Source organism: Chaetodon auriga, chromosome 15 (genome assembly GCF_051107435.1).
Source record: "Chaetodon auriga isolate fChaAug3 chromosome 15, fChaAug3.hap1, whole genome shotgun sequence".
NCBI lineage: Eukaryota > Metazoa > Chordata > Actinopteri > Chaetodontiformes > Chaetodontidae > Chaetodon > Chaetodon auriga.
Genome location: NC_135088.1, coordinates 5,565,001 through 5,581,696, shown reverse-complemented (window position 1 = coordinate 5,581,696; position 16,696 = coordinate 5,565,001). Strand labels below are relative to the sequence as shown.

Sequence of the window (16,696 nt, the reverse complement as noted above, 5' to 3'; positions counted from 1 at the left end):
GATGAAGAACTCCACTTTAATAACAACAGGACAAACATGATCGACCAATCAGCTGGAAGCATCTCGTTCAGAATGTTGCTGACCCTCTGGCCACACCCACCCTGTGATGTCACACTGTACTCAAGTACGTCAGGACATCGTTTCTGATTGGTAGTGATGGTAGCTCGTTAGGACTGAGCTCGTTAAGCGTGTCGCTGAGGTTGTCCTGCATGATGTCGAGGTCTTACGACGTCTGACTGTCTCGCTAACGTTACGGCGAGAGTCTCATCAAATGAGCAGTAACAGTACATCTACTACTACATGGAGTACTACAGCAGGTAGCACCAGTACTACGACTTCTATTTGTTCTACCAAATACAGAATAAAGTTTTCTAGCAGAAAAGAAACATTAAATACATGTTCAGGTTTGACTTCGCCCCCTACAGGTGGGAACTGTTGACACCGTTTTTCAGTCCATGTTCAGAACCAGTTCAGTCCTGGACCCCTGGTTCAGATCCAGCAGGGGCGGGGACGGGGACGAGGATCCTCCCCTGAAGTGTTTTTTAATAATCCTACAAACGAGTCCTCTCAGTGGTCATGTGACATCTCGGCCCCTCAGGGCATCGCTGGTCTCTTTAATAATCACGAAAATAATAGTAAGAAACCCTTGTTAAAAACAGGAAGCAGAGAGAGAGGTGGCTGATGGGAGTTTGAGTCGTCACTTCCTCTTTTGTTCTTGTTTTATTCATCATCATCTGTTTTTCCTTTCGTCCTGTTCCAGGAAGCTTCATCTCCTCCTCCTCCTCATCAGTTCATCCCTCCATCAGTTCATCCCTCCATCAGTTCACCCTTCCATCAGTTCATCCCTCCATCACTTCACCCCTCCATCAGTTCATCCCTCCATCACTTCACCCCTCCTGGTCTCAGAAGACGAGTGGAGGTTTGGTGGACGCTCGGCTCTCTGCAGAAACAAACAGTATGTTTCATTAATTTCATTCTTCTTCCTTCAGTTTTTTCTTTAAATTCAACACGTTTACACACAAACAGATGAAAACCTTCAAACCACTTCACAGTTTCTGGTTCTAAAGATCTGAGCTCTGGGTAACGTGGTGCCGCCTGTGGTTACTGCAGGTAACAGCAGGCGAGCTTCATTGTCCAGGAGGTGATTTTCTTGAAACAAGGAGATGCAGAGACAAGAAGAAGAAGTAGAAGAGGAGACTCCACAGACGCCGTCTCATGGTCCGCAGGATTCGGGCCTCGACCGTCAGGTTTCAGGACCTGAGCCAGACTCTCCACGCAGACACCTTCACAAAGACTCCTCTTCCTCCACAGGCTGAGGAGGCTCAACATGGTGGCCGCACCACCATGTTGAGCTGCTCAGCACACCACCGGGACTGAGGACACGGAGGACCTCTATACCCAGACCAACAGGATCCTCAAAGACCACAATGCAGCATCTGGTCCTGCTCCAACAGACTCTTTAAAACCTGCAATAAATAAGAGCTGGACCCCCAAGACCAGGTTCTGACCGTCCATTGATGGGTCAGTCTGTACGCTGTGGAGAAGCCTGAACACACCCACAAACAAACAAACAAACAAACAAACACAAACAAACACATAAACACACAAACAAACACCCAAACAGCAGCACATCACTGCTGTGATAAATGGATCTTATTATCATGTCAGGAGTGTGTGTGTGTGTGTGTGTGTGTGTGTGTGTGTGTGTGTAGTTCTGCTGTGTAGTTTGTGATTGTTTTTCCTTTCCTTCAATTTCACAGTGAACACACACAGAAAGGATGAAGACGTGGATGAAGAGAAAGACAAAGAGGAGGATGAAGAGGAGGACGAGGATGAAGATGAAGATGAGGATGAAGAGGAAGATGAAGAGGACGATGAAGACAAGGATGAGGAGGAGGACGAGGAGGTTAGTTAAATCTTTCAGACACTTTGTTTCTTTGCAGATTAATCTGAGATTATTTCCTGTTTAAAGTACTTCAGAATCTGCATTGAAACGTAAGAGTCAGTACACAAAGTACTTCAGTGTCCGCGTTGTGTATGGTCAGTTGTTCTGGAGTGTTGGTTCCTTGATGTTCTGGTTACCTGCAGAGTTCTCCTGCTGTTTGTTCTCCAGTTCGCTCTCAGGAGTCACTGCATCTGAAAACAAACAAACAAACAAACAAACAAACAAACAAACAAACGCCTCGTTAGCTTTGCTGATGTACGTTCGTCTGTAGGTCTGTTGTACAGACAGGCATTTTGTACTTTGTTGCTAGAAAGTACTTTTACTCAAGTAGTGCATTATTACAGTCTAGATGTACTTGTACTTGAATCCTTCGATGTTACTTTGCTTATTATTGTTTCATTGTACTTCAACTGTATTTACACGATATTTACCTTCAGTGACTCTAAAAACCAAGGATGAATTAAAATGTGTTTTATTACACGTGAACCATTGAAGTATTACATAGTATTACTGTTCTACTGTATTCTGTGTAACACTCAAACAGTTCTTTTACATAACAAGTACTTTCTTTATACTTGAAGTACATGCTGTTGATAATACTTCTGTATTATTCATCCTGTCATCAGGAGGAGAAAGAGGAGCAGGAGGAGGAGAAAGAGGAGTGTCACCTGTGAGGGAGCTGGAGTGTTTGAGGGCTCTCTCCACCTGCTCTCGCCTCCTCAACTCAAAGTCCAGCGCCTCCTGCAGCTTCCTCTTTGCCTTCTTCTCCTTCTTCAGCCTCCTCTGGATGGACACTGATGGAGGACAGAGGACACCGTACGCATTACCGTGACGACGAAACACACTTTTACAGAGACAGAAATACTGAAATGTCTTCACCAAAGACGTCTGTAGTCTCACAGTGGGACCTGTCTCCTCTCTGTCTGTAGTCTTACAGTGGGACCTGTCTCCTCTCTGTCTGTAGTCTTACAGTGGGACCTGTCTCCTCTCTGTCTGCAGTCTCACAGTGGGACCTGTCTCCTCTCTGTCTGTAGTCTTACAGTGGGACCTGTCTCCTCTCTGTCTGTAGTCTTACAGTGGGACCTGTCTCCTCTCTGTCTGTAGTCTCACAGTGGGACCTGTCTCCTCTCTGTCTGTAGTCTCACAGTGGGAACTGTCTCACCTCTGGTCTGTAGTTCGGAGCTCAGCTGTCTCTGTAGCGTCTGTCGTGCGTCCCTCTCTTTGTCCAGCTCCAGCTTTAACTCTTTCCTCTCCGTCTGGTTTTGTCTGTCCTGGGATCGAGCGCTCTGGACCGCGACCTTCAGCAGACCCTGAGAACCAACAGACACGGAGGTTTCACAGTGAGACTGATCCTGATAGAACGGACTGATGGACTGGAGTCACACCTGCTTTCGTCTCATTGTGGACTGTAAGTTATTTTATCAACATTACTTCTCTACGTTATCTCTACATTAAACCTGCATCATCGTCTGTGACGTGTCCACATGATGGTTTCTACCTGTATGTTCGTCAGTAGTGTCTCCATGGACGACAGACCCTCAGCCAACAGGAACGGAGAAAAGGCGGCGTTTGCGTGGTTGACTGACAGCGGCTGAGAGGTGAGCGGCAGCTTCTCATAGGTCGGTTTAAGGAGAGGGAGGGGAAACAGGCCGTCACCTGCAAGTCCAAACAGAGGACAGACACAAATCTGATCTGAATCTGACCTCCAGCTGGTCCTCACAGTTGACAAGACTGACTGACACCAATGACCCACACTGATTCCATGTATTCGACCCCCCCCCCCCCCCCCAAGATACATGAGAAACTCCTCTGCAGGGGGGAGGGGGTGGGGGTTAAAAGACCTCGACCCAGATCACTTATTATCAGGTGTGACCAAGAGCATGACCATGACCATGACCACGACCATGTGGTCGTCTCATGTCGTGTTCCATTGCACTGATTTGATGTCCCGTCAGGGCCGTGAAGTGAGGCGGCCAATGGCTGCTCACCCCCAGACTCACAAAACCAACCAAGCTGCTGATTGGGGGGGGGGGGGGGGCGGTCTGATAAAGGACTTAAGCGAAGGTTGATCTTGTGCATCACTCCTCCATCCTCCAAACAGGAATAAGATCACTGGATCACATGAGGAGCGAGGAGTGACGACAGAGGGGGCCTAAATACAGAATGTGTGTGTTCATCAATAAATCAGACAAACGAGTCAAAACGCCGGCAGGCACCAGAAACCATCTGCTCCTCAGCCCCTCGCTCTCTTACCTTTTCCTTTCAGCACCTGTTTCACGTCGTTTTCTCGCTCTGCAGCCTCACCGTCTGTGGAGTTCATCATATGACAAGTTATTTCACCTCAGACTCCAGGACTACCAGGAGGAGTACTAGCTATAGTACTATAAGTCATAAATGAAGTACAGTACTGTAAGTATTTCTGTCTTCTGGGAATACAGACACAGTCTGTAGAGCCCTAAAGACACAATATGTGTGTGTGTGTGTGTGTGTGTGTGTGTGTGTGTGTGTGTGTGTGTGTGTGTGTGTGTGCACACACTGACCGAGCTCTGGTGTGTGTGCTGGAGGAGGAGGTGATGATGAGGATGATGAAGATGCTCTGGAAGGTGATTGGCTGGTTGGTTCTTGGAGGTGGAGCTCTTCGTCACTGGCGGAGGGGCAGGGGGAGGGGCTTCCAGGAGGAGACTCCTGAACAAAGAGGAATCTGAGTGTTAGCATTAGCATGGTTAGCAGTAGTTAGTTTTCTTTTTCTTTTTTTTAAACAGTAGCACTTTTACAAGCAGGACTTCACTGCAAAAGGCACTAGCCTTGTTAGCATTAGTGATATTATCACTATAAGCAGTTTTTTTTTTTTTGAGCCACACTGTTAGAATACACAATGGTCGATTAGCACCATTACCATTAGAGCTACTATCATTGGCAACTTTAGTATTTATTTGTCATGAGCACAAGTGCTAATGCTAATGAAGCAAATGAAGCTGCTAATTGTGCTAATGCTGACAGCAATAATACTGACAGCAACATCGTTAAAGCTGCTAATGCACTGATATGCAAACAGGGCTAATATTAAAAATGCTAATCCTAACAATATCATTGGTCCTAACAATATCATTGGTAGTGTTAGCCACACCACCATTAATATTAATACTGTCATCATTAGCATTGTTAACAGTAGCCCCTCTAGCATTAGCTCTGTTCGCATCCTTAATGTTAGATTTAGCACTGTTAACATTAGTGCTGTTATGATTAGTACTGTTAGCATTAGCACTAGGAGTGCTAGCTTGCAGTCACCTTGCTCTCCTCTCTGTGAACCTGTGACACTGCCGCAATGTTTGCCAAACTGCTCAGCTGACTCATCTGGTTCATCGCCATGGCAACACTGGCAGGGGGAAGGCCCACAGGGAGAAGGGGGTGTGGCATGACCATAAAAGGAAGGTCTGTCAGAGCTGAGGAGGCGGAGTCACAGAGACAGAAGTTTACTATAAAATGCTGAGGTGCTAAAATGCTAAGCTAACAACCAAGAACAAGTTAGTCAGTCAGATCATCGATCAGAGGAGCTAAGTCTCACGGTTGGCCAACAGCGTGCTGTGTTGCTGCAGAGCGTTGAGGTTGAGAGATGCTGAACCAGGAGGAGGCGCTACAGCTGAGGAGGGAGGAGGAGGAGAGAGGAGGCGCTGCTCCTTTTCCCAGGAACCTTCACTGCCTCCTGTGGGGGGAGGGGGCGAGGGGACACCAGTTAAGTTCATGATGCTCCTCAGGCTCAGGTGAGACTGATGATGGTGTCGCAACGTACCTGTGTCTTCGTTCTCTGACTCGACGCCGTTGTGAGGTCGCTGCTGATCGCTGTTGCCATGGAAACCCATCATCATCCTCATCTTTTGCAGCTTCAGAGCCTCAGCCATCGCCGCCGCTGTCAGACCTGCAGGGAGACACATCAGCCGAGTCGAACGAGACACCTGACGCTGGTCCAGGTGAGACGCTGACTGATCACCTGACATGAGCGGCACCAGACTCTGTTCATTAATTTAATAATGAGGTGAAGCAGTATGAGTGTCAGCCCCCCCCCCCAAGGAATCAATGGGCTTTACTGCTGGTCATTAGAATTAATGAACTTTTGTTATTGAAATTATGATTTTATTGGTCCAGCAACAAACTACGTCCTGAAGATTTACCAGTTCTCAAACACTGAACAGTCGTTTAGTCAGGAGTGTTTGTCCTGGAGGGGGTGCAGGGAGGATCGAGGGAAGATCACAGACTTAAAATCTAAAGGGTTCAACGTCTGCACAGCAAATGTTCATGTGTGTAAATGTTGGTGTGTGAATGTTTATGTGTGTAAATGTTGGTGTGTGAATGTTCATGTGTGTAAATGTTGGTGTGTGAATGTTCATGTGTGTAAATTTTCATGTGTGTGAATGTTCATGTGTGTAAATTGTCATGTGTGTGAATGTTCATGTGTGTAAATGTCCCATGTTTCAGGCCTCACATGTTACAGATGAAGGTAAATGTTTTGTGATTGATCAATAATTAATCACACTGGCAGCCTGAAAGTCTCCAGTGACTGTCACTGTCTCTCGACCACCTCTCTCTCCCTGCAGCCACTTGGCCCAATTAATCGCCTCCTCTAATTAATTCAATTAGTATTAACGAGGGACTCCTGCTAACGAGCGGACAGCGACCCCCCCACCGCCACCCCGGACCCTCCGGCTTGTTGGAAAACCTCCTGATGAAGAAAAACACAGACAGACAAAGAAAGTTTTTCTCTTTTTGTTCTCGGTGTTTCCCTGCAGGAGATTCTGTTTTTGTTCTTTTAATATTTCAGCTTCTCAAACTGGAACATTTAATGTCCAGAGACTTTGAAACTGGCTTCAGATCAGCTGGATGTCTCATTCTGTGTGTCCAGCGCTGAGAAATGCAGGACGAATGAGCTCAGCATAAAGACTGGAAGGAGAGGAAGAGAACAAATCCACCTTCCAACAACCCCAACTCAAATGTTCTCAGCATGTTCTATGTGGAATGCGTCATTTGGAAACAGGATATAGTACTGACAGTGTAATGTCATTATATGAATATACTGACTGATTCTCAAATACAGGTTCAGAGGAAAGAAATTAAAGAAATAAATGAGGTGTTTTATTAAAAACTTGGTTACTATACAGTGTATAAGTACACAGTGTACTTCCTGTCTGAGGCTCTCAGCTCCAGGCGCATTGGTGGATTTTGCCTCAGCACTGTACAAACATATAGTTTCATGTCTGAAAAGGTTCAGTGAAAAGAAAACAGTAATGAAGGAACACGGCGGCTCATGGCTGTGTTTTTGATGGATCGATCAGGCCGCAGATTCCTTCACGGTTAGCTTGAGTCTGAACACGAAATTTGACGATGAGAAGGAAAATACAGAAAACTGTCCGTTTAATTATCAGTTCTGTGTTTTAAAGGAGGAAGTCAAAGTCCAGACAAAGACAGAATCACACCAGTCTTTGGTTCTTAATCTGATCAAATCTAAATAAATCTGTACTTTAGGCAATCAGAATAGTTTCTCTCAGCAGTCGGAGACAGAAAGTTTTCAGGTGGTGAAAACAGGAAACACTCAGCTGCACCAGAGCGACTTCATAATAAAGACACACACAGTAAATGAGGACACGTCACTTTGATAAATTCAGCTTGTTTTCTGTCTAAATTGTCTCGACTGTCACTGAACGAGGCAGAAAACAAAGTGAAGGAAGAAACAATTTGATCAGAGAATAAAACCGTTTTATTTCCCTCAGAAATTACAGAAACATTCATCACAGAAACACACTGATGGGATGTTTTGTTATAGTGGTGCTTTCCATTTCATACATGATTTTTCCTGATGGTGAAGAAGCTTTAACCTGAACGAGACGCTGCAAGTTGTGATGATAAAACCATCCGTCACTGTCTGCTGCAGAATATTTATTTATATATGTTCTTCATATCATTTATATCGAACTCACTCGAACTGAGAGATCGTTTCTCCGGTTGAGGAAATGTTAGAATATTCAAAATCAACTTTATTGGCCAAGAATGTGAACAATTACAGTTTGACTTTCTTTATTGTTCTACAGCAACATGAAGGAACGTGACCACGAAGAACAAGGACAACAAAGCTTAACAAATACAGGTAAACAATACAGACTGTTATGTACACAAATGTACGAAGAAAAAGGTGTTTATTATATAAATAAATACCGTAAACACAAAAAGCACAGATGAACAACAACATAAATAAAAGCAGATAAGTATTTCTGTTTCTGTAAGTGATACAAATTATGCAAAGGAAATAAATATTGAATAGACGTACATGAGTGGATGATAATATCTATATACAGATTATACACGTTTATATGTAATATCTATATGTATACATGTCTATATACAGTATATACGTATATATGCAGTATAAACACATTTATATGCAGTATGTACAGCGTGCTGTTTCTATTGAATGTGACAGATGATGTGTACATGTTAAAAATGTTGCCTTTAATTTATAAAAATATGATCTGTAGTCAGTCAGAGGATGTTTGTTTGATGTGTGATGTAACTGTTCTTCAGATCGATGGCCTGTGGTCAATCCAAAGCAGTGATGGATGAACAGACTGGATCACCGCAGAGTAGAAGTGGATCAGCAGCTCCTGAGGCAGGTTGAACTTCCTGTTCCTTTATAACGACGCAGTCTAAGATGCTAAGATGGTTGTTTGCTGTCAGAGTGGGTGAGGGTGTGACTGTGGGCTTATGAAACCTGCAGTAAAACACATTCAGGTTGTCCGCCAGTTGATGGTCCACTGTATGGGGGGGGTGGTTTCCTGTAGCTGGTGACATGCAGCTGTGTCCCGGCGTCTTAAAACCCCCTTCTGCTACTCTGATCTCCTGTGTTAGTGTGTTTCTGGCCTGGTTGAACTGGATTCTGTCCCCACGTCTGTAGACCTCATTGGCCAGATGAAGCAGTTTGCAAACGCCACTGAAAGCGGGGTGATTGCCCAGACAGAGAGAGAAGAGAACCGGGATAAGAAGTGAGCTAACCCGGCTTGGACCTCCTGATGTCCACCACCAGGTCTTCTCCTGGTTAATGTACAGTCACAGAAGAATAAACGGGCAGACCTTGTTCCACACAGGAAGGACACAAGAGTAAGGTAAGACGAGGGGAATTGGACTCTGTGTTCACCTCAATGATGCTCAAACGCAGTTAAAGTTGTCGGACAATGTTTCACTTATGTTGTTGACGCAGGCGTCATCTTCCGGTAACAATCCCATCTACATTTACTGCCTCTGCTATACCGAAAGTGCCCAGTGGAGGTGCAGTTTAATGTCCTCACTGTCTCTCCGTTGTTGTTAATCGGCATTATTAACAGACCTGAGCCCGCCATGATGGTGTTATCTGAGGACTTGATGACAGAGTTTGTGATGGGCTACCAGTGTTCAAGATGCCTGTGATGGAAGTGTGATTTCCCAATCTAACAGACAGACTGCCAGTGAGAAAGTCTGATTCAGCTGGAGGTGGAGTTAAGTCCAAGGGCTTGAAGTTTTTTTTTGACTAGCTTTGTGGGGATGATGCAAGTGTTTGGTTTGTCAAGGTACCCACTCTGATGAAGTGCTTTGAAAACCTGGTTCCCCATCAAAAACATCCCTGGAAACAAGAGGTGAAGATACAGCTCTGTCTACATCAGAGCAGCTCAGGAGCAGCAGGTGGACAGTTTCAGGTTCCCGGGAATCACAGAGAAGCTGCAATGGTCATCTCACATCTCCACCCTGGTACCATCGACTGATCATCAGTGATATCAGTGAGGTGTCTGCACAGAGTCCAGAGGACACTAACGGACAAACCAACCACAATCTGTTCACCCGCTGCTGTCTGACAGAGCTGGACACCAGACTACAGAGCAGATGGACCACCAGACCACACAGCTGCTTCTGTCCTCAGGCTGAGAGACTCAGCATGAATGTATGTGTGAATGCATGTGTGAATATATATGTGTGTATGTATGTGTGAATGTATGTGTGAATGTATGTGTGAATATATATGTGTGTATGTATGTGTGAATGTGTGTGTGTAAAAGCATGAATCCAGTTTGACCAGTTTGTTTTCTTTGTCTGGTTGTGACTGAACAAGACTTCACTTTATACTCAACCTTATAACATTTTAATTAACTGTGTGTGTGTGTGTGTGTGTGTGTGTGTACGTGTACGTGTACATGTACGTGTTTGTGTGTGTGTGTGCACACAAAGTTAATCATTTTCTTGTTCCTTTGATCTCTCAGTCTCTGACCTCGGTCAAAAAATGTGGCAGTTTGAGTATTTTTAATAAAAAAGAGTGTGTGTGTGTGTGTGTGTGTGTGTGTGTGTGTGTGTGTGTGTGTGTACTTTAGTGTGTGGGGGGTTTTCATTAAGCTGTCAGATCTGTCAGGGAGGTGACGGAGGTGAAAGGTTCGGTATGTGGTTCCTCCTTTCTGTGACCACTGGAGCGTCTCTGCTGCACAGAAACATGAAAAGACTTCTGTCCTCACCTGTCGTCCTTCTTCAAAAAAACACATTTTCGCACACCAAACTCACATACAGACGCTCGATCAGGACCCAAAGGCTCTGCAGTCAAGTTATCGATAATAAATATACAACGTCCTGTTACACTTTCAAAATAAAGCTTGTTGAGAACAATAATAAACATGGTTAATGTTGTGAAACAGTCACTTTAGTTAGGTTTTTCACTGGTCCAACCAATCCTGCTCTTTATGCTTCATCATTTTGCTGTCCGTCGACATAAGTCTATCACACCACCCTGTAACTTGAAAAATTATGAAAAGGGGTCCTGATCCAGCGTCCATATGTGATGAGTTTAGAGTGAGAACAGGTTGTTTAGAAAGGCAGGAGGCTTGGTACAGAGACCTGACAGGAAGCAATCCTCTCTGGGGTGGAAGGAACTGAAAGAAAAGGAGTGATACCACCTCTAGATATTGAGGTTAGTTTCTAGAAGCAGCACCAGGTCTGGAAACAAAGCCTTGGACTCCACCATCAGCTGAGCATGTCTGCGTGGGAGTTTTCCCAGGAGAACAAGAAGGTTGCCTCTTGGCCTCTGAGTCTTGTCTCTTATGCCCTGAACAGGAGTTTAGAGTATCTTGGACTCTCAGTGTGGGGTCCTGGAGAGGGCGGCCTCTTAGGACTCCATAGTTTTTGAAGAGGAGCCTGCTTGAGTAGTGTTTTTTTACTGGACACCTGTGCTGGCCATGGTGTCAGCATGAAGTAGTTTCTTAGTGATCTGGTACCAGAGCACCTGAGCCCAAAGACTGACTCGGCATGTCTTGGGCACTTGGATGAAGACAGGAACAGAGCTGTCAACTGATCATCTGGTGCTGAGTTGGATCGGGTGGAGGGAGAGGCTACCGGACAGATCTGGTAAACCCAAATGTGCGGTGATGGTGAATTGGAAACATCTGGCTGAGACTTCTCTTTGTAAGTTCCCCAGAGTGAGGCATGTTCAACACCTCCAAAGACAGCAGCCTTGAGAGGGTGATGGTCTCCGTCAGGGTTGATTCTGCTGGTGATTTTATATGGACAGAATCTGAAGGTATAACCTCCAGGATCACCTACATCCTTTATTCCAGTCCTCAGCTGTGGTCCTGGTCCCTGTGCAGTGACCAAAAAATGAGATGGCGTCTCCAAGCAGCTGAAACAAGTTTCATTGGCAGGGTGTCTGGACTCAGCGTTAGAGACAGCGAGTGAGCTCAAACCACTGCTCGTCCATGTTGAAAGAAGCCAGCTGAAGTGGTTCAGCATCTGATCAGATCCTCGTGGATGCTTCCTTGTGGATGTAAGGTATAGGGCCAGAACACATTAGTAGGTTTGTAACTCCCTTCAGACCTGGAAGTGTTGGAATGTGGGCCCATACCCAGAGTGGTAGAAAAGGGATGAAGTGATACTGTACCAGGAACTACATCTTCATTACTTCATGAAGCAAACGTTCCCTGTTTGGGACCACACAGATGAACTTTCCTCTCTGGTCTACATGTGCATGTAGCTCCTGGTATAACGTAGCTGTCAGTTTGAAAATCCAAAAACTTTCTGTTTGGGATGAGAACTTTACTATGTCTGCAACAAGATCCAACTCACCAAAGCTACGATTGATTTCATGTTAACCATAAAATGAATATTTTTAAATCAACTACATGACTGCTCGTTATGCAAGGTGTCACTTATAGTGACAAAACCACAGAGAACCACCCGACTGTAGTTTCCCTCAACTCGATGCAGCTTCATTGTGACGTTCAGCTCATCGTTTATCTGTCAGACACAAACTTCTCTGATCAGGTTCACTAACATTGCGTCGTTTTCAGAATAAAAGCGGTAAAAAGCCTCAGTTCAATTCCTGCTGAGCAGTAAACAGCAGGCAGACTCAGTCAGAGACCAGCTCGTGAACATTTAGCGTTTAGCAGCTAAAGAGCAGATAGTTCCCTCAGGACCTGGAGGAGACCAGAACCAGAGCTAAAAGAGAGAGAGGACTTCATCACAAACTCAAATCCACGTCACTAAAGATGGGTCACATACTGTTCTGATTCACGTATCTCTGACACATCTGTTTCCGTTTTAACTAGAAAGACACGAAGAGAGTCTGAAGACAAGTAACCAATTAGAGCCAGATCTCTGGCTGTGACATCACTGTGACGTTTCATCAGGAAGAATCAGGATCGACTTACAAACGCTCACACATTTCTGTGATCTTCTTAAGCAGCTTTTCTTTCCAGCGTTTTGAAGACGACATGAAATTCTTGACACTTGTCGCCCAGAGGAACACACACACACACACACACACACACACACACACACACACACACACACACACATACACACACACACACACGAGTGCTTCAGGTCAGACTCCAATCTGTCAGTCATTTTGACATCTACTAATTAAGCGTGCTAATTATAGCTCTAATCACACACACACACACACACACACACACACACACACACACACACACACAGTGTGTGATGGCAGACAGAAACCTGCAGCTCTGTAGAATTAAATCATATTGATCTTATTGGTTCAGTGAATAAACAGGAGTCCGAGCTGCCTGACAGGTTGAATTCAGGGTAAAACTCGTCCCCTCTGTAGAAACATGAAGGCACAATACACTGCAGTAATTCTGCAGTATCCTGTCGTATACTCATATCATCGGGGTCGCTGTGACGTTTGGTCTCCATCCCTTTGGCGATAAGAGGAAATCATGCAGAAACCTCATTCTTAAAAACACTTTGTCGAACTTTAATTTCGAAAAATGACTGAACTTCACCGATCAGCGCCCTGACAGACAACACGTATGTGGACTGATTTTATTTGGTCTGAAGAGCTTCTCAGACTTTGGAGGGTCCGCCTGCTGGTCCAGAGTCAAAAAGAAGAAACTGTTTGTGACTTCCTGTTTTTGAACCAATCACCTGAGTCGACACGTCTGACTGAGGTGATGGCAGAGTTTAACCTTCGATGGCTCTCCTGTAAATGCTATAGACACAAACATGACGTCAGTGTCTTCAGTACAGACTCAGGACGTTCGGTGAAGTAATCTTTAAAACTGCAGTAGGTAAGATCAAGAAGAGAGCAGACTTAGCCTGAAAATTTGAACCAACACAATTCTAGGTGGTAGGTAAGTAGGTGGGACCAATGGGGCTGTTTTTTTTCACAGATTACATGTTTCATATACTGCTGTCTGGGCATAGGGACAGTTTTAGCAAATATGACAAAAAAAATTACTTTTATACAAGTCACCTACTGCAGCTTTAACTACAACTTGTACTTTTTGAGTATTTTTCATGGTAAGTTTTAGCCTCTAAGCTGTGGTCTGCCTGTGGATACAGAGCGGTGCAGCTCTCCATAGCAGCCAGTGACTCAGCAGTCGCGGGGCAGAAATGGGCAAAGCTGACTGTGATTGGCTAATGACTCTCAACGGACCGCTGTAATTGGTTAATGGCTCTCGACTGCCTGTTAAAACCTGCTAAAAGCTAGTATGTGAGAAGTTCACAGCAGGCCAATCACGACAGACTTCTGACCGTGTTTGTTTGTTTAATGTTAAGTCATGAAGGCGTCACATGACCCTCACATGACTTTCCCTCTGAGGTTAGCCCAGGTGCTACTGACAACATTAATGATGACTGCGATGATACTATAATAATTACATGGCATATTAGCATGCATACCATTGCCTGAGGTAGTAGAGCCACCATAAATACTATCACCCTCATAGTACTACAAGTACTAAAATCTAAACACAGATTCCTTCTCTCTGAAAATTATCTTCTTCTGTGGTTTTATTTCACTTTGGGGCACAACAGTCCTAAAATTCCTGTTTGACTCACCTGTTTGAGACAGCAGGGCGGGGCTTATCAGGCCATGTTGGAGGAGTCTGGAGCCGTCGGTCATCGCGGCCACGGCGAGGGTCCGCTTCGGAGGACGACCTGGTCGAGAGCTGGAGGAGGGACAGAACATTAGAAACACGGCGGGTGGGGGGTTGACAGCCGCTGACCACCTGATGGAGTTAAAATGGATTCCACCATAAACTGAGAGCCATCAATAATTCATCAATACTGGCCTTCCTCCTCGTCTCCGATCAGCATTAATATTCCAGGTTAATCTCATGTTTTAACTTCATGAATTAATCTGTTTCATCTCCTCGCTCGCTCACTCTCCGCTAAAGGCCTTTCATATTCAATGTCGATCGTCCCTGGGGACGACTTTAAGAGACGCAACGTTCATCAGAGACTCCGAGAGGACGAGTTTGAGAGAGAAGCTACTGAAACGTCTTTAAAGACAAGAGACGACAGCTGGAAATCAGGACAGGAATTAAAGTTAAAGCAGAAAAAAAGAGGAAAGAAATCAAATGAAACAAAACATTTTTCAAAATAATTTATTCAACATGTGAAATATAATCAAAGGAAACAGGAAGAGCTGAACTGGTAACATCAGTTCAACCAGTAAAACCAGCGTTTGGTCTCTGGATTACTTTGTTTCATGTGTAAGTAAATATTCAGACAATAAATACTAATAAAAATAAATCTATTCAACAATGACAATAATGTATTGATAACGTCTCAAAGTACATCAATCGATCGATCAGTTTTAAACGTGAAGCTTTTCTTTATGAGAAATTGCAACAAACATTTACATTTTATGACAAAACGATCAATCAGTCAAGAAAAAATGATGATGATGATGACGATGATGATGATGATGACGAGATAACGTCAAATATTAAAGATTTATTCCATCGTAACCTTTATAAACAATACATATGTGATCGTCTTCGTTTTCTTCGTTTGTTAGTTTTGATTCTGCAGATCGAGGATGATGATGTCGTGTTGTCATGACGATGGTTGCCGTGATTACCACACCTGCCATAAACACACACGCAGAATCTCTAGACCCTCACCCAAACCTGAACTGGCATGACTAAAGGTCCGACCTGGACCCCGAGACCTGAACCAGCAGTCTGGTTCAGATCCACGGTCCCCGCAGTGATGGCGGGTCCTCACGGGTTGGAAACCCATTTTCAAAACAACAACAGGTGTTTACCTCTGCCTCTGCTGGACTCAACAATCATGTACCCAAACTGGAATTTAACCTTTAACCTCCCCAAAACTTTGACCCCTGAGCCAAAAATCTGCTTTTTCCCCTACAGGAGACGTAGTGTCTGTCCCTGATTTACTGGTCTTCAGTCTGAAATGTGTCCCCGAAAGTAGCCTAGGTCAGAAATGATGATAACAACTACAAAAATAATAACAATAATATTAATAATAACAACAACGACAATAAACTTTATCTGGACAGCACTGAGGCACATAAACAACAATACACACACACACACACACACACAGAGTCTTGGGGGTATACACAGGTCAGTGTTTGATTGACAGGTCTGAGAAACACACACACACACACACACACACACACACACAGAGTAAATTAAATTCCTCAGTAACGTGTGCGTGTGTGTGTGGGGGGGGGGGCACACTTAATTAAATTGGGACAAAAATGTCCTTTATGTAGCACACGCACACACACACACACACACACACTCTCATGAACGGTCAGAGTTCAGAAACACTGCTCCCAGTTTGACCAGTGAAACCAGTTCAATAAACACACATACACACTGAATGTGTGTGTATGTAGTTTGATGGAGGTAAAGAAAATAATAGACTGACGGTGGACAGTGGACATGTCTTTTATTTACTGAACATGATCATTAACCATGATATTGATCAGGTGGTGTCACCTGGCCTGGTGATTATATCATCATTTTCATTATTTATTACTGTCAATCACAACAAAATGAACCCACAACAAATGTTGAACGTTTTTTTGTTTAGGTTACGGCCTCCTCATCCTCCTCACACACACCTGATGTTTCTAGAGACGAGTGACGGTCACATGATTAACGCACACCGTCAGTGTACCGATGAAAACAGGTGGGTGGAAACTCACCTGCTGTGAACTGTGTTGTCACACCGGCAGCAGATAGAAGCTAGAGAAGCTGCACCTGTTATTACAGGTATTAGAGAGGTCACACACACACACACACACACACACACACAGAGGAGTCAACCACTAATCATGACCTGATCGCGACTGTACTGTCAGGCTGTGTGTGTGACCTCTCTAATACGAGGCCAATCACACACACACACCAATAAATTATGAACACAATATGGTTGCCCTTGACAATGTCTGATTTACTGCACAGCTTCAAAGTGTGT

The 16,696-nt window shown here is 44.5% G+C and overlaps 1 protein-coding gene across 1 annotated transcript in view; it reads right to left on the bottom strand.

The window, feature by feature from the left end:
- LOC143332907 (dachshund homolog 2-like) overlaps window positions 1–16,696 on the bottom strand; it is a 23,193-nt gene continuing 6,497 nt past the window's right edge. The window contains exons 2-12 of the mRNA XM_076750755.1: window positions 14,300–14,409; window positions 5,736–5,861; window positions 5,511–5,648; window positions 5,234–5,388; window positions 4,486–4,630; window positions 4,199–4,252; window positions 3,444–3,601; window positions 3,108–3,255; window positions 2,614–2,739; window positions 2,083–2,136; window positions 1–940 (exon numbers count right to left, since the gene is read on the bottom strand). Of these exons, the coding sequence (XP_076606870.1) occupies window positions 903–940; window positions 2,083–2,136; window positions 2,614–2,739; window positions 3,108–3,255; window positions 3,444–3,601; window positions 4,199–4,252; window positions 4,486–4,630; window positions 5,234–5,388; window positions 5,511–5,648; window positions 5,736–5,861; window positions 14,300–14,409 (1,252 nt within the window). The 3' untranslated portion in view covers window positions 1–902. The remainder of the gene's footprint in view (window positions 941–2,082; window positions 2,137–2,613; window positions 2,740–3,107; window positions 3,256–3,443; window positions 3,602–4,198; window positions 4,253–4,485; window positions 4,631–5,233; window positions 5,389–5,510; window positions 5,649–5,735; window positions 5,862–14,299; window positions 14,410–16,696) is intronic.